A 27,704-nucleotide genomic window follows, 5' to 3' on the forward strand; every position below is an offset into this window, starting at 1 on the left:
CACCCCTGGGCTCTGAGGAGGAGCAGGAAAGCTCCCAGGGAAGGTTAGGAGACTCTGGCATGGCTGGGATGGATGGAATGGTGATGGCACGCTCTGAAAAAACGGCTCTGGAAGTCACATCTCAAGAGAATAAGGGAAAAATAAACACTCAAACTCTTTAATCGTGGGGAAAAAAAAATCCCCTCAAATGTGTTTGCTGCTGCCCAAGAAAGCAAATTAGAGAGAAGCACAGAAAGTGTTGTGGTCAGGAGGCCAAGTCCAAGTTTCCTTGTAGTTTTACAGCAGGAAATGTCACTTTGGAGGGGGGAAATCATTCCCAAGGCAGCTGGGAGAGCTTGTGGGCAGCTGGGACATGGAATGCTCCAGGTTTCCCAAATTCAGGGGGACAGGGCTGGAGCCAGGTCCTGTTTAGCTCATTGCTCCAGGCACGTGAGCCAGAGCCTTCCCCACCTTTATATTTTTGGAGTTACAAATGGGGAGCGAATTCACTGAGGAATCTTTTGCCATTCTACACTGAAATCTCATTTTTTAATCCAAGTAAGGGGAAAAAAAAATCCCAGGCTTTGTCCTTGTGTCCTGTGCCTTGCCTCGGAAAGGAGTTTTGCAGGAGAGCTGAATTCACAACATGGAAAGGTGCAAAATCTCAGTGACTGGGGGAACAGGGATGGGCCATGTCCCCAAAATTCTGGGATCAACAGCTCAAACCACATCCCTGAGCTGGGTCACTCCCAGTGGAGAAAGATGAGAGCATCAAATGCCAGGATTGCCTCCAGCTCACCTCATTCCCACCATCCCAAAAAGGGTTTATTTATTTTCTCTCTGTTTTTGCCAAACAAAAAAATGCCAAGAAAATCCAAATCCATTGACTTTAAAAGGCTGGGCCAGGTGGAGCTGGTACCCAGAGGCACATCTGGCACCAGGATGCTCCCAGCATCTCCCTGGCCAAGGAACACATGGAATAAGCAGGGCCAGGCAGATCCCTGCATTTCCCTTCCTTTTAACTTTGTGCCCCCAGCAAGGACAGAGCTGATGGGCTCTGCAGGGAGATGATGCCCTGGGTGTTATCTACAGCTGGCCAGAAAATCAACATCTGGAGAGGGAGCCTCATCCCTGGCCATCTGTCACTTGCAGTGGAGCTCTGCAGGAGGCAGGTGAGTGAAAACACCAGGACTGGCCTTGGCAAAGGGTGGCTTTGAGGCCACTGTCCCCCCTGAGGGCTGGCATCTCTCCACTCGGCCTTCCTGGGGCACAAATCCCCCAATCCCCCTCACCTGCCCAGCCCTGGTGGGCTCAGGTAGATGGGAGAGGGGCTGGGGGTGCCCCCAGGGCTGGCCCCAGCCCTGATGACTGTGGGGAGAAAAAGAATAAATCCTCCCCATTGCCACAGCAACAAACATCTCCTGCCTGCTCAAACTTCAGAGCCCAGCCAGCACAATCCACTTCCCTCCTCCCAGCTGCCTGCATGGGGTTTGAGCCCCAAAATCAGCTGCACCCCCCAAAATCTCACTTTTCCTACCCCCACCCCGAGGAATTGGGACTTCCTTAGTCACAACTCTGAAGGGATAATCAGTCAGATCCATGGGTTAAATCCCCCTGGGATTTTCAGGGGGGAAATTTGCTTAGCAGGGTCTACATCAAATCCTTTAATTTCCTGGATTAGGAAGTCAGGACAGCATGTCATTTGTCCTGTGGGGAGGAGGTGACAGAAACCTCATTGCCTGGGGCTTTTCAAACCTGAATGAGAGGAGAGCCTGGAATAGCCCAGCCCATTCCCTGTGCTGCCCCAGCATCCCAAACTCAGGGGAAGGAAAACCAGCAAGGAAAATACTCAATAATTTGGCTCAGCTCTGTGTTTTCCTCCTGATATTAATTCTGCCTCTCCCTGGGGAGGAAAGGGTGTGGGGAGGGACAAGGATGGGATGTTGGGGATGTTGCTGAAGGGAAGAGGGTGGGAGCAACCAGGAAACCCAAAATGGGAATTGAGAGAAGAAAAAAAGCACAGAGAGCTCTCTCACCAGCTGGGAAAGCAGCAGAGAGACCCCAGCCTTTGCTCTTGGTTCTTCTCCACCCTCAAATTTTGGGATGCAGCATCCTGGGACACGGGAGGGACACATTGGGGAGAAAGGGGCTGCCAGCATCCCTCCTTCCCAGCCCTGGGGTCCAGCTGTGGGATTGGGTATGAGGATGGAGAGAATAGCAGCTGCCAGGGGAGGAATCTCTCCTTCCCTGCCCAAAATCCCGGGGAAAAGCAGAACTGCAGTTTCGTTGAGCAGGAAAAGAGAGGAAAAGAAGAAACAGCAGAAAGCAAAAGCAGCAGAAAGAAAAAGGAAAAGCAGCAGAAAGGAAAAGCAGGGGCTGCTGGGTTTGTGCTGTTGTTTTTGGTGTATTTTGCTTTCCCTCCCCGGGGGATGAAGGGCTGCTCCACCCAGAGCAACAGGGAGAGGCTCCATCACTTTGTGCTGGGAGGTTCCTGGGGCTGGAATGGCCCCGCTCACCTCCGGGAAGGGCTCGATTAAATTAATTCCGATGATCCGCACTGCGATGGGCTGCGGGGCGATGCCGGGGATGAGGAGGAGGAAGAGGAGCCGGCAGCTTCTCCTCTCCCCGCGCTGCCCTCGCTGCCCGGCGCTCGGGGGCAGCCCCTTCCCTCCCATGGCAGCGCTGCCAGCCCTGAATCACCTCCCGTCCTGCCCGCCTCGCTGCCAGCCCGTGCCACCCTCCCTGTCCCCTCCATCTGCTGTCCCCGCGCAGGTGACCGCGGCTGGCACCGCTCTGCCCCTCCTGCATCCCAAACCCCCTCTTCTGCTCCGTTCTCTGGCTGAGCCATCCCTCCTGCATCCCAAATGTCCCTCCTGCATCCCAAATGTCCCTCCTGCATCCCAAATACCCCTCCTGCATCCCAAATGTCCCTCCTGCATCCCAAATGCCCCTCCTGCATCCCAAATGCCCCTCCTGCATCCCAAACGTCCCTCCTGCATCCCAAATGTCCCTCTTGCATCCCAAATGCCCCTCCTGCATCCCAAATGTCCCTCCTGCATCCCAAATGTCCCTCCTGCATCCCAAATGCCCCTCCTGCATCCCAAATACCCCTCCTGCATCCCAAATGCCCCTCCTGCATCCCAAATCCCCTCTCCTGCTCCGTTCTCTGGCTGAGCCGTCCCTCCAGGTGTGCTCAGCTGTGGGACCATCACAGAGCACCGCGTTTGGGAGGTCTCTGCTGGCGGGGACAGGGACAGAGCCACGGGGACAATGAGAATCTGAGAGGCTGGAATGCCTGTGCCACTTCACAGCCAGGCAAAGCTCAGAATGGTTTTGGGGATGTTGGCACACACCTGGGCTGTGGATTTGGGATGTTCTGGCTCGTGTTCAGCTCGCTGGAGAGGGAAGGGGTGGGAATGGCCAAGCTGGGATCAGAGGTGTGGGTGAGGGATGGGAGAGCAATGAAAACCAAAACCCCACTGAGCTGCTCTGCCAGGAGTACAAATGACCCTGCTGAGGTTTTCCCTCACAAATCTTCATCCCTGCAAAAGGGATTCACTGTCCAGCCTGCCCTGCCCTGGAGGCCGCACCCCAGGGTGGGGTGGCTGTTGGGGACACATCGAGCCGGCCCTGCACAAGCCAAGAGGCTGCTCCTGACTTCTGACACGGCCACAAAAGGGCTTAAGGCTGCAAATCCCGTCTGAGCAGGAAGTTATTAAATTGGCATGGCCGGAGCACGTCAATAGTCACGGTGCTCACATCGCATCACATCCCGCAGGGAGGGAGGGATGGATGGACAAACGGGACACTCTGGGATGGCAGAGCCGGGCTGGAGGTGGGAATGAGCCACAGGTGTCCTTGTCACCCCGGCTGAGGGGACACACCCCAGCAGCACCAGCGGCTGATCCTGATGGGAAAGGTGCCGTGAGGAGAATCAGCTCCTGCCCCAGCTGCTGCCAGCCTGGGAGTCACCTCCATCCACCCCTGAGTGTTCCCTCCCTGACCCTTTGCATCCCTCAAGGAAAGGGTGAGGAAGGGATGGAGGGAGCACACTCACCCCACACGAGGCCTGGGGGCTCCAGGTAATGCCCTCAGTGCCCCATCAGTGCCCAGCTCATGGGCTGAGGTGACTCCTGCAAATCCCCAGCTCCAGCTGCTGGCAGGGCCTCAGCAGGGAGCAGCAGCACTTCTCCAGAGGGCCATGAGCAGAGAAGTCCTCCCTGGACTCAACATTTCCCAGAGGGGCTGGTGAGAGTCTCTGCCCCTCTGGGCATCAGCTCAGCCCATCCCTGCATCCGGCTCAGCCCTGCCCCAGCCTGGCTTTGTGTGTCCCTGCTGTGCTGACCCAAGGAAGGGACACAAAACCCTTTTGGGGCCATTAAACCCACCCCTCCTCTTCCTCCTCCTCCTCCTTGTCCCTCTCCATCCTCAGCAGGAGCCCCTGGGGCAGCACGAGGCGGGATTGGGGTCAGCACCCCCAGGCACCCAAAGAGCAGCAGCAGCAGCCCGAAATCAAAGGCAGCCCAGACAATGGCAGAGCTGCGGGCTCAGGCCGGGCACAGCATTAAACAGCAGCACCACCGGGGAGGGGACAGCCCGTGGGGACATTACCAGGGCTGGGGACATTACCGGGGCCGGGGACAGCCGGTGGGGACATTACTGAGGCTGGGGAGAGCCACTGGGGACATTACTGAACACAAGCACACTTTCACATGCATTGTTTTACAGATTCCTGTGACTCTCAGAGCAGGGCTGCAGCAGCTTTGCTTTTCTCTGGGTTTGCCCGAGCTGTGTTTCCATTTTTCTCATTTTTCTCACAAAAATACCTGTTTGGCTCCAAGAACCTCCTGCACTTTGCTGCTAGATATCAGGCCTGGCTGCAGCATCCTCAGGGAGCATCCAGGCTGAGTCCAAACATCCCCCTTGTCCTCTCCTCACTGCCAGGTTGTCTTTATTTCCTTCCTTTTCCTATTTCCCTCCAGTTTCCCTGGCTGGAGTTGAATGACACTGTGCTAATTTGTGGCCCAGCTCCTCCTGAGACTCTGGAGCTTTAATTATATTTTTCTCCTGCTTGGTGCAAGGCTGGGCTATAATTATGCCAGGGAGAGCATTACTTAGGAGTGACCTGGGAGCAGCATTCCCTCTGGGAGCCGGGGCACTGCCTGCTCCCAGGAATTCTCATTTAAGGTGCTGGGCAGCAGATCCCCCATGCTGGACAGGAGTGAAGTGTTTGTCATATGCCACCCATCCCCAGGACTCATCCAGGGATGGTTCCTCCTTCATAACCAGTCCAGCCACTGGTTACAAACCCCTGAAATGGGGTTACACTGGTTCCAAACCCCTGAAATGGGGGTTATACTAGTTACAAACCCCAAAAATGGGGTTATACTAGTTACAAACCCCTGAAATGGGGTTACATTGGTTACAAACCCCAGAAATGGGGTTACCCAAACCCCCTCTTCTGCTCCGTTCTCTGGCTGAGCCATCCCTCCTGCATCCCAAATGCCCCTCCTGCATCCCAAACGTCCCTCCTGCATCCCAAATGCCCCTCTTTCATCCCAAACCCCTGAAATGGGGGTTACATTGGTTACAAACCCCTGAAATGGGGTTACACTGGTTACAAACCCCTGAAATGGGGGTTACATTGGTTACAAACCCCTGAAATGGGGTTACACTGGTTACAAACCCCTGAAATGGGGTTACACTGGTTACAAACCCCTGAATTATGGAAGCAGGACAGATGTAGGGTCTGTCTGAGCTGCCATCACCCATCCTGGAGAGCTGGAGCCAGCCCTGATCTCCCCTGGCATTCCCCTGGGCACCCATCCCTCCCATGCCAAAATCCAGGGGCTGGGCTCAGCTCCCTGGCCCACCTTTGTTGCCTGGATATTTTATTTTAGTGCATGATGACACGCCAGAGCCTACAGATAATTTGCCTGAGGTGTCAATTAGCACTAATGAGATGGGGCTCGGGGTGTCCAGTGCATCCTTCACCCTTCCAGGGTGGCAGCAGAAAAAGTGCAGGCTCTTGGCTGATTGGAGAGGGAATGAAAATGTCCCAGAGCTCTCAGAGAACACACTGAACATTCCTTTTAAACAGGCTGGGAAAGAGTTCCCTCCTTGTGTCCCTCTGAAAATATCATGGAATCATGGAAAGATTTGGGTTGGAAGGGACCTTAAAGTTCATCCAGTGCCAGCCCTGCCATGGGCAGGGACACCTTCCCTGTCCTGGGCTGCTCCAAACTTTCTCCTGGCCTTGAACCAACCCTCCCAGGGATGGGCCAGCTGCTCAGCAATTCCTCACCCTCATCCACATCCCTTCCTCCCTGCTCACTTCACCTGAACCATTCCAGAGAACCAGAGGGAATTTTGTGCTCTCCCACTTAAATTGCAGCAAAGAACATTTAGGAGAATCTCCTCTTGACCCTAACAGAAATCCCTTAAAGGTGCAGATATCCCTGTGCTCTGCTCACACTCCGCCAACTTTAGGAAAGCAATTTACTTGTCTCCAGCTCACTGTTTTTAGCCTACTTTCCTCAGGAAATGGGGCTCACTCCTGTGATTGTGCTGTTTATATATCTATATGCCATCACTCCCACACTAATAACTTTTGAACGTGTTGGCCAATTCCAACCAAATCTGACAGAGCGGCAGAGTTTTCAAAAATACTGAATTCCTACAAATTTAATGAAAGCCGTGGGTGGGCACATATTTTATATTTTTTTTTCCCCCACCAAGGGAAAGGCTGCAGAGTGAACTCAGACAGAAAGGAATACACACACAGAGCCACACCAAGGGCTGGGAAATTGAGTTTATGTTGGCATTAGAGGGGGGATATTCCACCCCTGAGCCCCAAAACCTCGGGAATGAGCACCAGGATTCTCCCCCAGCTCTGCTTTGTGGCATTTGGACGATGCAGTTTGGTGTGGGCACTGCAGGGGAGGCTTCCTTCATTAGGAAGCTTTAAAATTAAATCGGACTAAGATTAATAAGAAAGCTTTTCCAGCTGGATCTCAGTCTGTAAAACCTTGCTCTGCTCTGGTTCTGCAGGCTCAGGGACTCTGCCAAAAGCCTCAGGAGGGGGGAGAGCTCGAGCTGAGGGATTGGAGGTTTCAGACAAAGCGGTTTAAGGTAAAAGAGCAGAGATTTACATGGGATATTGGGAAGGAATCCTTCCCTGGACCCACCTAATCCCATCCATCTCCATCCTCCACCCTCCACTCCCCAGCCTCCCTGGGAGGGCAGGGAGCTGCTCACAACTGGCATTCCTGACTCGATTTTTCGCCCTTCTCTCCCATAATTAGAGGTGGAATATTACATGTCAAGAACTTGTTAAGCATCTCTTCCAATCCCACTCTCATGGTGATCCAGGATCATCACCACTGGGGGACTGAGGATGCTCAGGTTCTCAGACCCAGCGTCCCATGGCAGACTGGGGCTCCACATTTCCACGATCCATCCCACAGCTCACTGGAGCTCCACATTTCCAGGATCCATCCCAGCACTGGGGCTCCACATTTCCAGAATCCATCCCCCAGTTCACTAGAGCTCCACATTTCCAGGATCCATCCCACAGCTCACTGGAGCTCCACATTTCCAGGATCCATCCCACAGCTCACTGGAGCTCCACATTTCCAGGATCCATCCCCCAGCTCACTGGAGCTCCACATTTCCAGGATCCATCCCACTGCTCACTGGAGCTCCACATTTCCAGGATCCATCCCACTGCTCACTGGAGCTCCACATTTCCAGGATTGCATCCTTTCGAGGCATTCCCATCCATCCCCAGACCACAGGGGAAGATCTGGCCTTCCCCCTGCAGTCTGCTTCCTACCTGCCATTCTAGTGGGATTTTTCATTTTTTTTCCCAACCATCAGCTCAAAAACATCATCAAGCCCAAATGTGCTCCCAAAGCAGGCCCGGGAGGCTCATTCATATTGCAGATAAGCCCTTGGCAGACGTGCTGATAAAGATTTCAAGTGTGACTCTGCATACAAATATTCCAGACCCAGCAATTAATCCAGCACAGGAGGCTGAGGAGGTACCTGGGTTTTTCCCCTAACCCCAGCCCTTTTTCCCAGCCTGGCTGCTAAATATAGCCCTTGCTCAGAAAACAGAAAGGAATGACATGCTCTAATAAACCACCCCAAAGTGTGATACAAACAGCCCTGAATTCTCCAGAGGAGCTTTTCTTCCTCGCCTCACCGCTGGTCTGGGAGCTCCCTGCAAGGCACAGAGCTCTTTTGGGAGCCAGCTACAGGGTGCTTGAGCTGGCCCTGCTTTGGGCTGGGACCTTATTTCAATTTAAATTAGACATGGCTCGTTTCCCCCTTCCCTCCTGCTGAGGGAGAGATCCCTCTCAGGGATTTTCAGCAGATCCCAGCTCTGGATCTCTGAGCAGTTTTATGAGGGCTGCCCAGGGAGAAGGGGCATTGTAGGGCACCCAGATCTGCTCTTTTCCAGCAGAGCCTCCCCACAGCTGAAGCCACATATTTGACTGGTTTTCCACTCAAAAAAACCCTTTTGGGAATGGAGATAGCTGGAATCCTCCCAGCACAGGCCAGCCCTGGGATGGTTCCTCTTGGCTGTGAGTCAGGCAGAGGAATTGGGCAAACTCAGGAGCTCTTCTGCTTATCCAAGAGGAGAGGGAAAAATGGGATAAATAACCCAGCACCCCCTAAGTGACAGCGCTCAGCCTGTGACAGCCACCAAGGTGCCACCACCCCCTGCCCAGGCTGCCCTGTGTGGCCTGGGGAGGTTGTGCATCCCCAGCCCACTGGGAATTACCAGAGGGACAACTGGGCTTGGATCCACTCTGCTTTGAACAGCACCCCAAGTCCTGGGCAACCCCAAAGCTGCCGTGAGATCCACGTAACACCACCTGCAGATTCCCACCATGAGCAAAAACTCTACAAAAAACTCTACTACAACAAAACCTCTCAGCCCATTTACCCCAAGTCCCCAGGGCGGGATCCCATCTCAGACACACCGGGATGGGCAGGAACCCCCTTACCTGGACGCCGCGATCTCCGCTTTCTGCTTGGCGATGGTGGCCGCCCTCTCGGCCGCCTCCACGGCCCGATCCACCTTCTCCCGGATCTTGCTGGCGCGCAGCGGGATCAGGTTCTTCCTCTTGCCGCTGACCAGGATGTTCTGCTTGTACTTGCCCTCCTCCTTGGTGCCGTCAGGGAAGGTCATGCAGCCGTAGCCGTGGCGCTTGTTGTTGGCCCACTCGCCCTCGTACTTGAGCCCGTCCGAGCGCTGGCTCACGCCCGAGCCCGAGCGCTTGTCGTTCTTCCACTCGCCCACGTAGATCTCGGTGGTGGTGGCGTCGATGTCGTCCTCGATGACCGAGAGCTCGGCCTCGCCCTCGCCCAGGCTGATGGTGGAGTTGATGTCGCTGGCGGTGGAGCTGACCGTGCTCATGCCGGCCTCGCTGCGGAACGAGCTCTGCTTGCTCCGCTGGCTGGCCAAGGAGCTCTTGGACTCGGACTTGCGGAGCTTGAGCCCGCTCAGCAGCGAGCGCCGGAAGATTCCCTTCTTCTTGCTCTTGAGGATCTCGGCGTCGCTGTGGGCCATGAGGACGAAGCCGCCGCGGGACACGGCGGGGCTGCCGGCCACGGCGGGCGAGGCGTCGGGGTGCAGCGCCGTGCCGTTGGTGTGCTCGCTGCGCAGGGAGTTGATGGACGTCCTCAGGGGTGACCTGATGACCGCAGCCATGCCGTAGGGAACGCTCTGCCGGACGCCGTAACCCTGGCGCATGCCCCCGACCCACTGGCCCTGGTATGTCCCTGCGGGGAGGAGACAAAAGGAAACGGAAGGGGAGGTCATGGCATCAAACTCCTCTGGGAGATCTTTGAAGCTTTGGGATGCCAGTCCCAGATCCAGGATGGGGATTGCAATGTCAGGTTGTGGAGGGAAAATTGACTGGATTCACAGAATCACAGAATTGGAAGAGACCTCAAAGATCATCGAGTCCAACCCAGCCCTGACACCTCAACTAAACCCTGGCACCTGATGCCACATCCAGGCTTGGTTAAACACACTCAGAGATGATGACTCCAACACCTCCCCGTGCCACATCCAGGCTTTGTTAAACACACCCAGGGATGGGGACTCCACCACCTCCCCAGGCAGCCATTCCAGATTGCAGGCTTGCACTCCAGCTGCAGCATGAGGGTGTTAGAAACCATCCAGAAACTGCCCCTTGGATCAATCCCTCAAGGGAAAGGAGCAGGGCTGTGGAATGGGGGAATGGTTATCCAGGAGCACTCTGATCCTGTCCATGCTGCTGGCATCTCACAGTGGATAGATAATGTATAACAATACATTTATTTATACACACAGTCTTCATCCTGTGTGCTGGGGAAGGCAGCAGCTCCATGGAAATAAAGGCCTCACGGGGAGAGATCCATTTGGATATTCCCCTTGGAATTGTGCCCCTGTTGGAGCTCCTACATTTGTGTGGGCACTTCCTGGAGTTTCTTAACTGGATGTTGGTGGCACCAAACACACACAGGGCTCCACCACAGCACTGGGGACGGGGGGACAAGGAGCCCACCCACCCTGGGGGGCACAGCTGGGCCTCAGCACCCTCCCTGTGCTGGGGTGGGTGGTAATCTGCTCAGGGTTCCTAATCCCATCCCCTCCTGGAGGTTGGCACAGTTCCAGGCCTTATCCCAACCCGTTGAACTGCAGGGCTTGTTTTTATTCTTAGGTCAGCTTAATCTTCTCCAGAGCAGCTCGAGATGCAGTGATGCACTGTGAGCCCTGCTGGGGCAGGCTGAGGAGCCCGAGGGTGGCTCTGAGCTGGGCCCTGGAGCTGCTGGAATGCTGTGATTCCCTGAGGGGGGCTCTGAGCTGGGCCCTGGAGCTGCTGGAATGCTGTGATTCCCTGAGGGTGGCTCTGAGCTGGGCCCTGGAGCTGCTGGAATGCTGTGATTCCCTCAGGAGGGCTCTGAGCTGGGCCCTGGAGCTGCTGGAATGCTGTGATTCCCTGAGGGGGGCTCTGAGCTGGGCCCTGGAGCTGCTGGAATGCTGTGATTCCTGCACATTCCTGGATGTGAAGAGCTGGGATGGGCACAGCAGTGGGACCTCCCTTTGTGCCAGCCCAGGGAGCTTTAAACAGACCTGCTGAAATAGTGAACCCTGCGTGAATGGGGCCAGTCCTACCCCAGCACTCCCTGAGGAATTTCCCTGCCCAGTTTTAGGGTTCAGAAGTGCAGAAGGGATTAGGGCTGGAGCAGCTCATGCTGAGCACAGAGTGTGAAAACAGCACCTGGCCATATTCTGGGGTCTATTTTGGGGCGTATTTTGGGGTTCTTTAACTGTCTTTTACCTGCCAGTGCTTTGAACAAATCCCCCAGGATTTGAGCATCCTTCCCTGTGCTCCAATGGCATTACATTATTGGGGTGACAGCTTTGTGCACCCCAAAAAACCCCCAGGCTCAAGCTGGGGACCCCACAGAGCCTGCCCTGGAGAGGGGACGTGGGGAGGCAGGGGCAGGCAGGATTTACTGAGGGTTTATAGGATTAGCACCGGGATTAGGGCAGGGCAGGGAGAGGAGGTGGTGACAGGGAGAAGGATGGGGGACAGCCTGTGAGATGCAGCTCAGGGGACACAGCAGACATGTCCTGTGTGGGGTTTGAGCAGTGAGCCTGCCTTGTCCCCTGTGGTGTCCCCAAGGACGGGGAACAACCAGTGCCATGCACCCACAGCTCTCCCCAGGCCTGGGATGGTGCCTGTGGCAGGGGAGAGCCTGCCAAGGTGTCCCTGCATTCCCTGGGCACCTGGCAGCACCTCTCCTCCCTTTCTGCCTCCATCCCAGAGTATCTCAGCAGGACAATGGAAAGATTCCCCCCCAGAGCCCCAAATTCCCCTGCCAGGGAGCCCCCAGGGTGTCCTCACACCGTGCTCCTGCTTCCCTGGGGATGGATTCAGGGGGTTTCAGGGTTTCAGGGAAAGATGCCAGTGTGGGCAGGGGCACAGGGAGAACAGTTCCTGCATGAGATCCATCAGATCCCACCCTGCCCAAATCCTGATCTCCCTTTCCCTTGGTGAATCCCTTCACTCCAGCCCTGACAGGTCCCTCAGCCTCCTCATCTCCTGGCAAATGTGCAGCTGAAACCCCTCCCTGGATTCAGCTGGAGCAGCTGGAGGATCACAGCCCTGTGCTGAGACCTGAGGGACTGGCAGGGAGCAGAACAAAGCTCTGTGGGCTGGAGCACTTGTGGAAAATTGGTGACCGCAGGTCCCAGTGCAGCTGTGCCTGTCCCAACCAGGCTGAGGTGCTCAGGGTGCTGCCATCCCATCCCATCCCATCCCATCCCATCCCATCCCATCCCATCCCATCCCATCCCAGCCTGGCTCCCAACCTGCTCCTGGAATGGCACAGCTGCCAAGAGCAGTCTTGGCATCTCCTTGGCAAAGTGGATTTTCCAGCCACTCCATCCTGCTTTCCTCTCCCAGCACCTTGGAGCAACTCCCCAACCCCAGCTCTGCTTTTGAGGGTGTCATTCCTTCTCCAATAGGGATTATCCCCAGGGATTGCCTCAGAGGTCCCAGCTCTGCTTTTGAGGGTGTCATTCCTTCCCCACCATGGATTATCCCCAGGGATTGCCTCAGAGGCCACGCTCGTGTCCCCAACAGCCACCAAGACATCTGGGCAGCTTCATGGCCACCAGCAGATCAAAGAGCTTCCTGTCAGGGATCTGAGCCCTTCCTCAGCCAGCAGAGCTCCTTCCTTCCCTGGCTCATGGTGTTTCAAACCCTGGATCTCCAGGATTTGGCCATGGATCATGGGAGCCAGCTGATCTGCACTGCTGAGCCGCCTCCTCCATGAGCCCTGCTCAGCTCAACCTCTGCCCCAACATCTGCAGGTATCTGCACAAGGCTTGGTCTCACAAGGAGCCCAGAGCCTCCTTGTCCTTGCACAGGAGCCAGGATTTCACAATGTTCCCCCATTCCCCGGCTGCAGCTGCCCCAAGCTGGGGAATGGAAAGGGAAAGTGCAGCAGGAATCTGGCAAGGTGGGGCTGGGAGGGATGGAATGAGCATTTCTGGTGGAACAGAATCTTCTGCTGAGGTGCTGAAGGGAGAATTCCAAGGATTTTGGTTGTGAGCACCTCACAGGGTCGGGATGGGATGGGATGGGAGGCAGGGAGCAATCCAAGGCAATCCTGGCCACAAACCCACTGTCCTGGCCACAGGAGAGCCAAAGCCTTCCTGATGGAGGAGAATCCTGGGGAGGAAAAGGTCCCAACCTCTTCCCTCAGCCATGCAGGGCACTCCTGTGGATGCCTCCAAGGTGGCACAAATATCCATCCCACCTCTGGGTGGTTCTTTTGCACTGGGCCAAAAGGACAAAGAGAGAAAAGAAAATCTTGGACATGGAAAGTCAAGCTAAAGGTGAGGAAGTGGCCACGTCCATGCCAAGCAGAGCTAAGGAGAGGGCACAGCCTCAGGCTAGGAGAAAACAACTGGAGTCATCCCAAAGGATGGATTGGAGAGAAAAACCCTATTTCAGAAATAACTGCTGAAGTGTGAGAAAGGGAATAGGCCCATGGGAAGGACATCCCCAAGGGGAGGATGTGGGGCTGCTCAGGTACGTGGGGTTTCCTCAGGCTTGAGGTGGGATCATGCACTTGGACATAAACCTGCTCCATGATGTTGGAAGGAGATAAAAGTAAGGATTTTTTTGGGTTGGAATGACTGCATTTTCTTTCCCCCTCTGCCCATACCCAAGATTTGGCACTTTGTAGTCACTGAGCCCTCTGGCCCCACTCCAGGAACACCATTAAGGAGAAGCTTCACAGCTGCTCCCAGGCTTTTCCCAAACCCACAGGGCTGGTTCTGTGTCCTGCAGGATGAACCCTTTGGCAAACACAGGGATAAAGCCCACGGGAGGTTTGCACAGCTCCTCATCTGGAGACACCCAGGCAGGAATTTGGGATGTTGTGAAGCACTTTGAGGGCAGCGCACACACTGGTGTCATTATCACACAGAATAAGACAAATTCTTAATAACACAAATAATTCTCACAAATAATTCTTCTCAAATAACACAAATAGGGCAAAACACCCAGAATAATACAAATTTGGAAAAAATTTGGACAAGTTTGGAAAAAATTCCTTCTCCATCCCTAACTCTGAGTTAAAACCCAAGCCTGCTGGGTCAATATTCCAGGTTAGATAAAATCATCAGCAAAAGAGATGCAGCTTTCCAGCTTTGCCTGGAAAATGGGAGCAGGAGGCTGCAAAGGGCAGGAGCTCTGTCCCATCCTTGAGCTAGATCCTCCTGGAGCAGTGGCTGTGCTGGGCACCCCAAAATCCCCAGCTCCCCAAAATCCCAGGGATTTGGGGGACGTGGTCCAAACTGTCCCTCCACTTTCCAAGCCAAAGCAATTAGGTTTTACAAATTGCTGATTTATCTCACAGAGGATCCTTCCTGGCGTGCTCAGCCCCCCTCTTATCTCTGGCCTCTGCAGCATATTAATTAAAGATGTCCGATGGCAATAATTAGGCTGGGCTCTTGAATTCCAACCAGAGGAAGGAGTTTTTTACAGATATCCCCTTCCAGCTGCTCAGTATCACAGAGCCCAGGAGGATTCACACACAAATCATCCCAGCAACACCCATCCCACAGGGGAGAAGGAGAAAAGGGAGGGCTGGAGGGTGCTCACCCAGCCTCAGCTCTGATGCTGTGACAATGGGGACATCCCTGCTGGCCATCCCTGGGAACTGATGGGGAAAATGTGCCCCAAAATGTTCTGCCTGACTCTGTGGGGACTCCTGAGCACAGGAGCAGAGAATTCCAGAGTGGCTTGGGTGGGAAGGGATCTTAAAATTCCTGGTGTTCCCACTCCCTGACATGGCAGGGACACATTCCACCATCCCAGATTGTTCCAAACCCTGCCCAATCCAGCCTTGAGCACTGCCAGGGATCCAGGGGCAGGCACAGCTGCTCTGGGCACCTGTGCCAGGGTCTCCCCACAATTCCTAACTCCCAATATCCCATCCATGCCTGCCCTCTGGCCCTGGGAGCCATTCCCTGTGTCCTGTCCCTCCATCCCTTGTCCCCAGTCCCTCTCCAGCTCTCCTGGAGCCCCTTTAGGGGCTCTGAGCTCTCCCTGCAGCTTCTCCTCTCCAGGTGAGCACCCCCAGGTGTCCCAGCCTGGCTCCAGCCCTGGAATTGCTCCAGCAGCTCCACATCCTTCTCACACTGGGAAGCCCCAGAGCTGGAAAAGCCCCTCAGGTGGGGTTTCAGAGGGGGCAATCTCCTCCCTCAGCCCCCTGGTCACTGCATGGGTGTGGGGACACATTTCCTGCCAGGACGCCCATCCTGGGCTGCCCACGGTGCCCAGCTGGGTGAGTGCCATGCCCTGCCCTGTGCCCTATGCCCAGCTGCTGCCCTCACCCCCCAAACCTGCCCCAAACCCCCCACGGGCATGGCAGGGATGGCAGGAGGTGCCACCCACACTGCCCACCTGGGGCTGTGGGGATCAGTGACCCTGCCCGTGCCCAGCACCACAGGCACTGGGAATGCACAGCAATGATCCCCTCCAGCCCTGCCAAGGCTTTCCACGCTGAAAACACAGTCAGATGCTTCTGCTGTGGCTGCTAATTTGCCAAAAATATGCTCTGGTAACTGCTTACACAGGGGGAAGGAATAAAGTATGGATTTTTGAGTATGCAAATGGAATCTGCAGGCAGGAGCACGTGATGGGTGTTAGTCATAGTGCTAATGCTGGGTGCATCCAGACAGGGTGGGCACAGCCAGGCCTGGGCAGCCAGGCAGGCCAAGGAGGAGAGGATGAGGAGGGTGAGGGCTGCCAGGGGCTGCTGTGCTCCTGCCTGGCTGCAGAATGGAATCTGATGTAAATAAAGAAGAAAGAATTACAGCTCGTGTCAGCATGGTCAGTTTAAGCAGGGAGCCTCCATCTAAAGGAATCAAGCAGTGGAGCTGCTGGGTTTGGGTGAGGTTTGGATGAAGGAGATGGGTCTGGAAGGAGTAGGGATGGAGCAGGGATGGGTTTGGAACAGCCAGAAGCTCTGCAGGAGCTGGGGGCTGCAGGAGGAGATGGATTTCCACAGCCTCACGCCTCCTCCTCCTCCTCCTCCTGCTCCTCCTCCTCCTCTGGATGCAAATAACAACACAAGTATTTCTGGCTGAAATCCCATGGAACAGGGATTGCTGAGCCCTTCTCCTTGGGGAAAATCACAGGTGGCAAAATTGTTCCTCAGGGGGGTAAGAGCCCCATCCCAAACGTGGGGACACATTTATGTCCTCATTGCCTGTCCCAAGGATGCTCTGCAAGCAGCAGGTGAAGGCTCCTCCCTCACTGAAAACATTAAAAAAATAAATCTTGTGTGGAAATTAATGTTTTCCAAGGTGTTTCAAGGGGAAAATCTCTGTTCCTCTCTTCCTCTGTTCCTCAGGAAGAACCAAGCCTGTCCTGAGCATCCCCTCCCTCTTCTCACTGCTGCTGCACCTCCTGCTTCCCCAGACCTGTTGGGAAGTGCCTTTTCCAGCCAGAATTGAAGGAAAGGCTTCAAAAACCCACAATAAAGACAATCAAATCTTGGCTTCACTGATTCTGATGGGGCTCATGGTGCCTCTCAGGCCAGTTGTGCTTCCTCTTAAAAGCCTCAGGTCCTGCAGTCAGGGGAAACACAACTTTTAAAAGGAAATAACCAAAGAAAGATATTTCATATTGTCTGGCCTGGGAGTGGGTTTGTCAAGAGGGAAAGTCAAGGAGGCATCATCCCCATCATCCCCTGGTGAAATGGGGCCAGGGTTTTCCCAGGGCAGCTGAATCCCTGCAGATTCAGCTGGGCTCCAAAGCAGCATGAGGTTTTATCCCCAGGGATGCAAACCACTTCAGGATATTGCTCAGCACCTTCATTAAGGCCAATGGGCCTCTCTCAGAAGGCAGAGTGGAATCAGGCTAATGCTCATTCCCTTCATCCCCCCTGCTCTAATCCTGCCCCAAACGCTGGGATGTCTCCTGCTCCCAGCAGAGATCCAGGAGCAGGGGCTGATCCCAGCCCGGGGGCACTGCTGGCTTTGGGGCTGCATCCCCCTGAGGGGTGGGAGATGCTCAGAGGGGCGGATGAGGCTGAGCCCACCCTGGATCAGGGCTGGAGGCTGCTCCAGGAGGGATGAGGCAAGAGCAGGGCTCGTTTATTCCCTGTGAAATAAATCATGGAATCACACAGAGGTCTGGGGTGGAAGGGAGCTTAAATCTCATCCCATCCCACCCCTGCCATGGGCAGGGACACCTTCCACTGTCCCAGATTGCTCCAAACCCCTCCAGCCTGGCCCTGGACACTTCCAGACCCTTATTCCTGCCAGGGAAACACCTTGCAGGCCCCAGGTGATGCCCTGAGCAGGAAATAATACCTTTGTGGTGATCATCTTCTTGTGGAAATCAGCAAAATGAGGGGCCCTGCTCTGGCTGTTCACTCATTCATGAAAATTCATGATGCTCTGCTGTGTGCTGGGAGTGAGTGCAACCTCTTCAGGGAATAATGTTGGGGAAGCAGTGGCTGCTCTCAGGGAATGCTCATGCATCCAATGCAATTTTTAGGGATTTTTGATGCATAGGCCAGAATCTGTCTTTGAAAAGCCAATATCAAGCCCCAAAATATAAACATTTGCCTTTCAAGTTTTGTGTCCTGCAAGCTCCTGATTTTTTTTTTTTTTTGGTTAGAAATACTTTAATTATGAGTTAAACACAATTCACAAGCTGAATCCAGGGGCAGATAACCATCAAGACCTTCCTGTAACTCCTGCAAACTCCTGCAAAAAAATCCTTTCTTGCTCAGGAGTTCAATCAATGCCAAAACCAGACCCAAAGAGACAAAAAATCTCCCAGGGCAGATGCTAAACCCCAGAATTCACCCCTAACAGAACATCCCCAAGCTCAGCCTGCCCAGCTCCTCCATCTCCAAGCCATGCCTGCTTTAATACAGCTCATTCATCTACGTCAGCGTTACCTGACTCAAAGCATTCAAAATTCATCAGGTTCATTTTAAAATCGAGGCATTTTTAAACAGAAGGCATTTTTAGCTCTTGTCTGCTGCTTCCCAAGCCTGGAAGAATGACTTTTCTGCAATAGCCTGGGTGGAAACCTTGCTTCCAAACCGAAGCTGAAAATCTTGCAAAATCACATGATTCCACAAGCTGGAGCTTCTAAAGGGGAAAAAAAAAACCGTTCAGCTCCAGGAGCAGATGTCACCCAACCACGAGGAGCCCCATGGGATATCAAATCACATGCAAATATCCTGAGATTTGCATTCAAAGCCATGAGAAGCCACCCCAGTGCAGTGGCACGAGCGCTGTGCTTCAGGGCTGGAGGCAGTGGGCAGGCAGAGGGGTTTGCTGGGCTCCCCAGGGCTGGGATCCTGCACAGTTCCCTGCAGAATCCCAGCCTGGAACAAGGACTCGGGAAGATGGAGTGAGGGTCTGGGGCCTGCCTGGCAATTTCTGCCTCATGTTCTTTTCTGCGAGGTCAAAATCCTTCTTCCTCTGTCCTGAGCTGTACCTGAAACTAAGCAGCATGTTCCAGTGAGAGAAGTAATTACCATGAGTTCATAGCATGTATTTTTAATGAGGCTGGTCAGAACCTTCATTTAGTATTTTGATTCATTTTTCTGTGCTCGGCAGCTCCCGACGTCTCCGCTTTTGCTCTCCTGGAACCACTGCAAGCAGCTCCCAGAGCCAACCCAGACAGCGAGCAGCTCCATCACCAAAATCCTGACTTTTTAAATTGATTTTCAGGGTCTGGGGGGGCTGTTGGGAGCAGCTCTGGGTGCTGCAGGAGCGGGAGGATCGAGGATCAGGGCGCTCCTGGATTTGCTTGTTTCCGCCCACTGTTTGAAGTGCATCAACAATTCCTTCCCGGCAGCAAAACAAGGCAGAGCTGGTACTTTTAAGGTAATTCTGACATCCGTGCTATGAATAGATCCTGAGGGAAATTTGCCCTCTCTCCTGGGTTCCCTGTGCAGGAGCTCAGGGGAAGGCAGGGCTGGGGAGAGGCCCCAGGCCGCTGGCACTGTGGGATCTGGGAATGCTTTGGGGTGGAAGGGACATTAAAGGCGTCCCATTCCAACCCTCCTGGCTGGTGGTGGCTCATCCCAAAGCACCGCTCTGCTCAGGTGAGGGGATGCAGCCCCTTCCCAGGCAGGCAGCTCCCACCCAGCATTCCCACTCCATCCCCCTGGAGCAGCAATTCATGCTGGCTTTTGGGAAATATTCCCTGCTTTTCCCCTCCCCAGCCACTCCCCAGCCATTTGGTGGGCAGCTCCTGGTGCACCTGCTCAGAGAGGTGTCACCAGTGGCACTGCAGGGCTGGCAAAGTGGGACATGGAGCAGGACAGGCTGGCAGGGCCCCACCCCAGCAGCTCCCTGTGCTCCCCTCTCCCAACAACAGGAATATTTCCCAGCCCGGGCCAAGAAAACCCACTTGCCTACTCAGCCAGTGCTAACAATGCAAACACTAATTATATTTCCCTCACCTATCAAAGGATGATTCATTTTAGGTGAGTGGGCACGGAGATTACACAAGATGAACAGCACCGTGCGACCGCCCGGCCCTGTCGGGGCAGCCCTCCCGAGAAACAGGGATTTAGGGACATGCAGGATGGGGACAGGATGGCAACAGGGTCAGGCTGGTTCACAGCAGGCACCCCCAGCCTGTGCCATTCCCTCGGGGATGCAGTGGGTGCCCAGGATGGGCTGGTCCCATCCCAGAGCCCTGTCTGGTTCAGGATCTCAGTTGTTCAGCTGGGAAGAGGTGGGTGGAGGAGGAAACCAGCATTGCCAGGGATGGAAAGGGCAAAAACAGATCTGGAGGCTTCCTTCAGCCACCCCATCTCATCCACCCCCACCAAAGCCATGATGGTTTCAGCAGCTCAGCCCAAACCCAAGGCAGAGGATTCCCATGGGAAGGCTGGAGCTACAACTCCAGCTGTCCCCGGGGTGAAATCACTGAGATCCCCACAGCATCCCAGCAGGAAGCAGCTGTGATGTCTCCTGATCTCCTGACCTGATCTGAAGAGGGTCTCCAGCCCTCTGCCCCAGCTCCCCCAGCCCCACTGACAGCATCCCCAGCCCCACAGAGCTGCAGATCCAGGTGGGTGCAGCTCCTTTCCCTGGAGCAAGGGAGCAATTCCTGCTCCCACTCCAGAGCTGGGCTGAATCAGACAAGTGCTTCAACTCCAGCTCCCAGCCCTTGGGAGCCTGCTTTATGTAACACCAGGTGCTCTGGAGGGGCCCAGGAGGTTTTTTGGCAGCAAGACGAGGCCGTACCAGCAGTGTGGGGATGTCTGAGTGTGCGAGGCCACGGGGACAGCAGGACGGCGCAGGGGCCGCGTGCCAGCCGTGCCAGGGCCGCGTGGGCTCCGGGGTGAACAGCATGGATGGGCACCAATCCCCGGGGCTGGGGGAGCAGGGTTTGCTCTCCTGGGGGTCAGGAGCGAGTGGGAAGGGCGTGGGGGGCTGCTGGGCGTGGGGGCCCGGGCGTGGGGCGCGCGGCGGGCGCGGCGTGGGAGGTGTGAGCTCGGCAAGCTGCGCGCGGGGGCAGCGCTGCCGCGGGGCTGGCGGGAGCCCCCGGGCCACCGAGTGCCACACCCGGGCCACCGAGTGCCACCCCCGGCCCCCAGCACAGCCAGCATCCAGCAGGGACACCAACAGCCCCCCCAGCACAGGCTGCCCTTCCCCCTGCAATGGGAAAACTGGAGCAAATCCCTGGGTTCTGGGGCTCCCCGAGCATCGCTGCGCATTTCGGGCTCCATCCCCGAGCCAGGGATGGGGAGCTAAAAAAGAAATGGTGTGCAAGGGATGAATATTTATCTGTGGGTGGCAAGTGACAGATGCTGGGGCGAGGATTCTTGGGTACTTCAGTTTGCTGGAGGTAATAACTGGAATAGATTAATGAGAAACATCCTTCCCTACCGTTGCCTCCCCGGTGCCACCGCTCCCGCACACAGCGGCCGCTGGGACCCAAACACACAAAGTTCAGCAAGGCTCGGTGTCCAAAAAGGCTGGAGATGCCCAGCTTTGGTGGTTTCCACCCAGAATGGAGCCAGGCAGCTGGGAAAGGGCCGTGGCCTCTGGGTGCTGGGAGCTGAGTTGGTGGAAGTGGCCTTGGAGGTGGCTGTGGCCCAGCTGAGGTGGGAGATGCTGCTGTGGAGGAGCATCCACAGTTACCAGCACCCTGCATTCCCCCAGCACGGCATTCCTTCCTCCTTGGAAGGTTTGCAGGGGGAGCATTTTGCCACAGACCCTGCCCTTTCCCAGCACTGCTCCTCTTCCCTCCTCCCGAAATCGCAAACACGCGACGACGACGTCGCTTTCGGGTCCCTGAGCGCCGGGAAGCCTTGCTGGCCTGACAAGATGGAAGGAAAAGCTGTTTCCTTCTGGTAGCTTCTCAGAAAACGCTGAAACTGCTGCTAAGCCACCCCAGGGTGGGGATGCTGCCCAGGTTTCCCTAAAAAACGCTGCTCTGCAGAGGATGGGGAGCGTGCCGGGGCGGGGGCACGTGCGTGGCCGGGGACAGGGCCAGCCCTGCAACACCCAGCCCTCAGAGACCTGTAGTTAGTCCAGACTTGTGTCTGTCCTCCCTCAAACCTCCCAGGCAGGGGCTGGGTGCCAGGAGGAGACAGCACCCACGTTGGGAGCAAGCAGAAACCCCCCCACAGCCCCTCCTGAGCGCCTCGGATGTGGGAGACGGCGACGATTCCCTGCCCAAGCTTTATTTTTGACTGGGATTTATCCATGGCTTCCAAACACACATCCCAGCTCAGTCCCCAGCATCCTTCCAGGCAGCTGAAACAAAAGGTTGCAGCTCTCTTTTTCTCAGGGAGAAAACAACCGGCACCGAATTATCATTAAAAATCCCGAGGTGGTTCCGCCTCTCCCTGTGAGAGCACAGAAAAAAAGCAGCTGCAGGTGAGGTTCAACCTCCCCTCCCTGAGCAACCACAAAGCAGCAAACTGGGCTTTCCAGAGCAAGGTCTTGCAGCACCTTTCAGCAGGGCTGCGATGGAGCTTCCCGACGCTGCAATTTCCTCACCGGAGCCGTATGGAAAACCATAACATCCTAAAAATAACCCGGGAGCCTGCTTTAGGAGGCCTCCATTCCCGGGAAAAGCAGGGGCCAGAGGAGCTCAGGGCCCCCCAGCTGCTGGCAGGTAGGCCTGCCTCGGATTATGGTGGCAATTCCCATTGTGGAAGGAGCCCCAGCCCAGGAGAGAGGATGATACAGCCACTTCCAGCACGGCGCCAGCTGTTTCTCCCAGTTCAGCCCTAAAGCTTGTTAGCCCAGCAAATTTTTTGGGTTTGATCGCTCCAATTGGGTTTTCTTGTTTTTCCTCTAATCCCAGTTTCCCCTCAGCATCTCGTTAAGCCGCGTTGACGGCAGAGAAGAGCTCTGGTGATCCCTCTGAGCCCCTACGCTAAGCATTAAGCCGTAAACTAGGAATGTAAGACTCTTGTCTGAATTAAAGTCTTTTCCCTGGCATCACTGAGCGTGGGGCTGCCTTTGGAGGGGCTGGAGGAGGAGCAGAGCCCCCCACCCCTGGCTGGGAGCTCTCCACCCCTGATCCCCCCACACACACACACACTGGCCTCCATCCTGCCCCGCGTTGTTCCCATGCAAATCCTACAGGTTCCAGTGGTGCAGTCAGAAGTGCCAATCCCATGTGCAACTTGGGTTGTGTCCCCAAGGCCTGGCCCACCCCGTGCTCCGACCCCTCTGGGCCAGAGCTGGGCATCCCCCCACCAGCACAGCCCCTTCCACATATCCAAAACCTGCTTGAGGAGAGCAAGGAGGGAGCAGCCAGCGCCCAGAGACCCCATGGAACATTTGGGGCTACCTGTGGCAAAGAGCTGGGCTGGTGCCACGCTGGGCTGGTTCCTTCTCCCCTGCAGGGTGGGAGCATCCCCTGATCCAAGGCAGCAGGTTGCAAGCTCCCAGAGTCCAACCCAAACCCCTCTGGGAGCATCTCCCCACCACCCTCCACCCCACCTGCCCCAGCCAGGAAGGGATCAACGCATCACCTACCTCCATCCGAGTAGGTCTCTGTCCCGTAGCCATCCTGTAATCCATTGCTCCAGGTGCCTTCGTACTTGGCCCCGTTTCCAGTGCATTCCCGGACCCCGTACCGTCCCTTAAATCCATGGGTCCACTCTCCTTTGTACACCCACTTCCCTTTGCTCTCCATGCCAATGCCATGGCGCTTGCCCTGCGCCCAGGTGCCCTGGTAAGTGTTGCCACTGGGCCAAGTGTAGACCCCCAGCACCTCAAAGCCGTGACTCCAGGAGCCCGAATATTCACCTTGACCCTTCGGGCCGGTACAGATTCCATGGCCATGAGCCTTTCCGTCCTCCCAGCCTCCACAGTACGACCCTCCATCGTCAAAATTAAACCTTCCCCCACTGGACATGCATGTAATTCGGTTTGCAAATCTCCCGAAAGGTGAAAAAAAAAAAAAAAAAAAAAAAAAAAGGGGAAAAAAAGAAAAGAATAGGAAGAAATGCAGGAAATAAAACGCGAACGATGACTTGGGGAAAAAGAAATAAATAAAAATTTAAAAAATTAAATCAAATCGAACTCAATTGAAATCATGCACCAGATCCAGGGAGCTGCTTAAGCCAGTTTCTTGTGATTATTCATTCTCTGGGAGTATGTTGAGGATCAGTTCTCTCTTCCCCTGCTGTGGAAACAGGATCATTAAAAAAAAAAAAAAATAGCAGCAAGAACAGCAGCAGCTATTGGATTTTGGTGCAAACGACTCCACCTAAAAACCATCCAAGGCAGGGAACGGGGGTGGGGGAAAAGGAGAAAAAAAAAAAAAAAAAAAAAGAAAAAAAAAAAAAAAGAGGCCAAATGCCAAGAGAAGGGAAAGAGGGAAAAAAAAAAAAAAAAAAAAAAAAAAAAGGGAAAAAGCGAGCGCTGGGCAGCCCCGGGGGGAGGATGCTCAGAGCCCCCGCGGAGCCCCCCGCCGCCGGCCGGGCTGGCTGGGGCGCAGGGCCGGGGGCAGCGGCGGGCGCGGCGGCATCGCGGGGCTCGGCACGGCAGCGGCAGCAGCAGCAGCAGCAATGCGGAGCCTCCTCCGCCGCCCTCCCGCACGGCTCCGGGCCGCTCCCGCACCGCGCACCGCGCACCGCGCACGCCCCGCGCCCTCCCCCGCGCCGCAACGCTCAGTGCCGGGGGGCCGCGCCCGGCCCTGCCCGCATCCCGGCCCGCCGCCTCCGGCCGCTCGGGGGGCCCGGGCCGCCTCCCCCAGCCCTCGCCCGGCGCTCCCGACGGGGATAAATCCCGCTCGGCAACGAGCAGGATCCTGGGCTCGCTGCTCTGCCTCGGCTTTCTCCCGGCGCCGGGCTCAGGGTGGATTTAAAGAGACAGGAACTGCGTCGCCTTCGCCTCGCAGCCCAGCAGGGCCGCAGCCCCCCGCAGCCTCCCGGGATGCTCCCGCAGTTTTATTGATCGCTCCGGCTCTCCCCAGCGGGGCGGAGAGGGGCCGGCATCCCCCGTGGGCAGGCGGCTGGGAGACACCGGGCATGGCCCGAGCGGCGCCGGGCTCCGGGCAGAGCCCGCTCGGAGGCGGCCCGGGCGCGCCGCAGCTGCAGCACGGGCCGGTTGTTGTTTATTGATGGAGAGGCCGCGCTGTGCTTCGCCCCGGGCTGGGGACAGCGCTCCGGGCTGGGTCCGGATCCCCTGGGCGCCGCTCCCCTCCCTCCAGCACCGCGCATCCCACCGGGATCCTCCCAGCCCATCGGGAGCCCCTCCGCGCTCCGCTCCCCGATATCGGGGATTTTCTCCCTGGGTTTTTTCTCCCTGGGTTTTTTCTCCCTGGGTTTTTCTCCCTGGGTTTTTTCTCCCTAGGTGTTTTTTCCCTCTCCTGGAATCCTCGCGTTGTGCCCCCGGAGCAGGCGGGGTCCGGCTCCGCTGGCGCATCCCCCTGGATCGGAACGTGCCGAAATCTTTTTTGGCACCGGGATGCGTGTGCGGGTCCGTGTGCCTGCAAATATCGATGTGTTTGTGTTAATACACCAGGGGATTCGCGCACCACTGTTAAAGGGAGAGCTGTGCTGGAGAATGATTTCAAAGATGCTCACAAGTGCTTATAAAGCAAAACCTGGGAGATGGAGGAAAAACTCAGCTTTTCCCCAAAATCTCGGATTTCACCACCAGCGTTACTGGAGTGGGGGTTTTGAGCCAGACCCAGCCTGGCCAGGACTCCAAGGAAAAAAAACAAAACAAAACCTAACAAAACAAGCAGTGTAACTGCTGGTGATGGAAACCCGCGGGGTTCGGGCTGTGCATCCCCTCTGAAAGGCTCCTGTGCTCGGGACCTGCCTCTCTGCCCACCCACCCGCAACTTTCAGCCTGTGGCTTCCCACTCAGTTGGGTTTTTTTTCCCTCTCTCGATGCATTTTCTTGTCCGTCCATGGAAACACATCACCACCCTCCTCTGGAAGAAAACCTTCCTCTCTCTCTCTCTGGGAGCTGGAGGGAAGAGATGCAACTGGAGTGGGTGGAAATTTTCCCACTGAAGCATTTCTTTCCAGTAGAAAATGTCTTTGCAAACTACACCGAGTCCTGAATGCAAGAACTTTGCTCATTATACATTGGAGGGCTTTATTGTTTCCTTCCCCCAAAATCCCACACTCCAGGTGCTGCATTTTTTGGCAACTGCAAAATCCTTTTTCCTTTCCTTTTTTTTTTTTTTTTCCACAGAGGGAGAATTTGGGTGGGAACCCCCAAAGTTTCCAAGAAAAACACCAGAACTGAAGTTGCTTAAACACATATAAAAATTTTGGCAGGGAACAAAAGAAATTCCAGTCCCCTTCTGTTGCTTTCTCAGTAGTTTTAGACAGTCATACTCGTTTTATATGTTAATTAGTCAACTAATTATTGTCCAGCTGTTCTTTTGGGGGGGATTTGGTGGGATGTAGGGAGGCACCAAGGTGTGACACCCCTCTGACAACGTGGGATGCTGCTCCTCATAAAACAGGTGCTTGAAATAACAGCAAGTTTAATGGTGCCTGGTGAAAAAGAAACTCCCAACAATCCTGCATTTCCACCATGGACAGAAAACACCCATTGCTCCCACTGCCCAATCCTCCTTTTTCTTCCCCCATCTATGCTCAGTGATTTATTATAAGCTGTAATGCCATACAATGCCTTTTATTGTATTTTTTATCATTATTTTTTATCCCAAACTTCATCTCACTCATCTCCTCATCCACACATGCCCCAGGGATTTAAAGAATAAACCGGTCAGCCCTATCTGACACCATCTGTCCCTGCAATGGGTCACATCTCCTGGGGGAATCCTGCAGCCCAGCTCTCCTGACCTGGCGTGGCAGGAGGGAAAAGCCTGCTGGCATTCAGGGCTGCTGTGAAATCCAATCTGGAATCTCCCTCAGCACATCAGCAGCACTGAGGAAATGTGAACTGGTGTGCAGAGGACTCCCAGGGCTGCTCACTGGGGCCTCACCTTCTCGGTATCCCATCCTAATTGGGAATTCCTTCCCAAAATCCCATCCAACCCTTCCCTCCTTCAGCCTGAAGCTGTTCCTCCCCTGTCCATGTCCTGTATAAACTCCCTCTCTGGCATCACTGAGCCATTAAATCCACACCTTAACCCAGCTCCCAGCGCCTCAGGGTGCCAGGGAATTTTCCTGCTGCATCCCTGTGTTCTATCCACCCTCTCCATCTGATTTCCACTCGTGCTTGTGGGTCCTGACCTGCCAGTGCTGCCTGGAATCCCACTGGGACTGGCTGGGAGCAGCTCTGAGTCATTAACAACAAGGAAATAAATGATCCACAGAGTTTCTGGATCAATATCCTGGGAAATAAAGCACGAGGCAAGAAGGGTCTGCAGCAGGGACTCAACACATTCTCGTTCTTTAGGCAGCCACATCCATAATATCTAATAAAAACCATCCATAATATCTCATAAAAACCTGGGGATCCCTGGGGAATTCTGGCTGAGCAGCGGATGCTGGAGGTCCTGAGCTGCCAATATTAAAATATCCTCAGAACTTTGGGGGGAGGAAGAAAGATAATATCCTAATGGAAAAAAATATTATCTCCAGCATGAGGGAATTCCAGATTTATCCTCACTCCAGCAGGTGAGGGTGGATTTCTCACTGTGCCAGGCACGGGCCTTTGTGGCTTGATTCTGTTATGTGCAAGTGAAGTGCAGCTTAAAGCAGTAATGTATAAAAATCTGTATATTTACTTGCCACTTTAAAAGTGAATCAGAAAATAATTACAAGCCAGATCAATTCAGAGAAGGACTTTAAGTGAAAAATTGTTGAAAAGGGAAAAACCTTTAAGAATATTTTATCCAAAAAGCAGCAACACAGGCAGGAATCTTTGTTAAAATACCCAACACAACTTGGAAAGGAAGGGAAAGAGCTGCCAAGACTGACACACAAAACATAAACACACAAAAGGAAGAAAAGGGAAACTGGTTGTAATTAATAAACCTCAGAAGCTGGGGAAATTAAAGACAGGAGGATATTTTCCATGAGTTCTGAGCAGTGGGGTGATCCCACAGGGAAATGGGAGGTTTATCAATGACACAGACAAGGCAGGAATGCTCAGTGAGGGATTTATCCTGGTGTTTGGTGGGAAAAAAGACAACATAAGCTAAGGAAATACTGCCCAGGAGAGCCCAGGAGCATCCAGCTGATGGAGCTCAGTGGTT

At 54.9% G+C, this 27,704-nt stretch overlaps 1 protein-coding gene across 1 annotated transcript in view; it reads right to left on the bottom strand.

Moving 5' to 3' along the window:
• The window catches only part of JPH3 (junctophilin 3), a 47,503-nt gene extending 23,667 nt beyond the window's left edge, over nucleotides 1-23,836 (bottom strand). The window contains exons 1-2 of the mRNA XM_064722951.1: nucleotides 23,045-23,836; nucleotides 8,994-9,771 (exon numbers count right to left, since the gene is read on the bottom strand). Of these exons, the coding sequence (XP_064579021.1) occupies nucleotides 8,994-9,771; nucleotides 23,045-23,426 (1,160 nt within the window). The 5' untranslated portion in view covers nucleotides 23,427-23,836. The remainder of the gene's footprint in view (nucleotides 1-8,993; nucleotides 9,772-23,044) is intronic.
• Between the last annotated feature and the right edge of the window lie 3,868 nt (nucleotides 23,837-27,704).

The sequence above is a fragment of the Zonotrichia leucophrys genome, chromosome 11 (assembly GCF_028769735.1).
Source record: "Zonotrichia leucophrys gambelii isolate GWCS_2022_RI chromosome 11, RI_Zleu_2.0, whole genome shotgun sequence".
Taxonomy (NCBI): Eukaryota; Metazoa; Chordata; class Aves; order Passeriformes; family Passerellidae; genus Zonotrichia; species Zonotrichia leucophrys.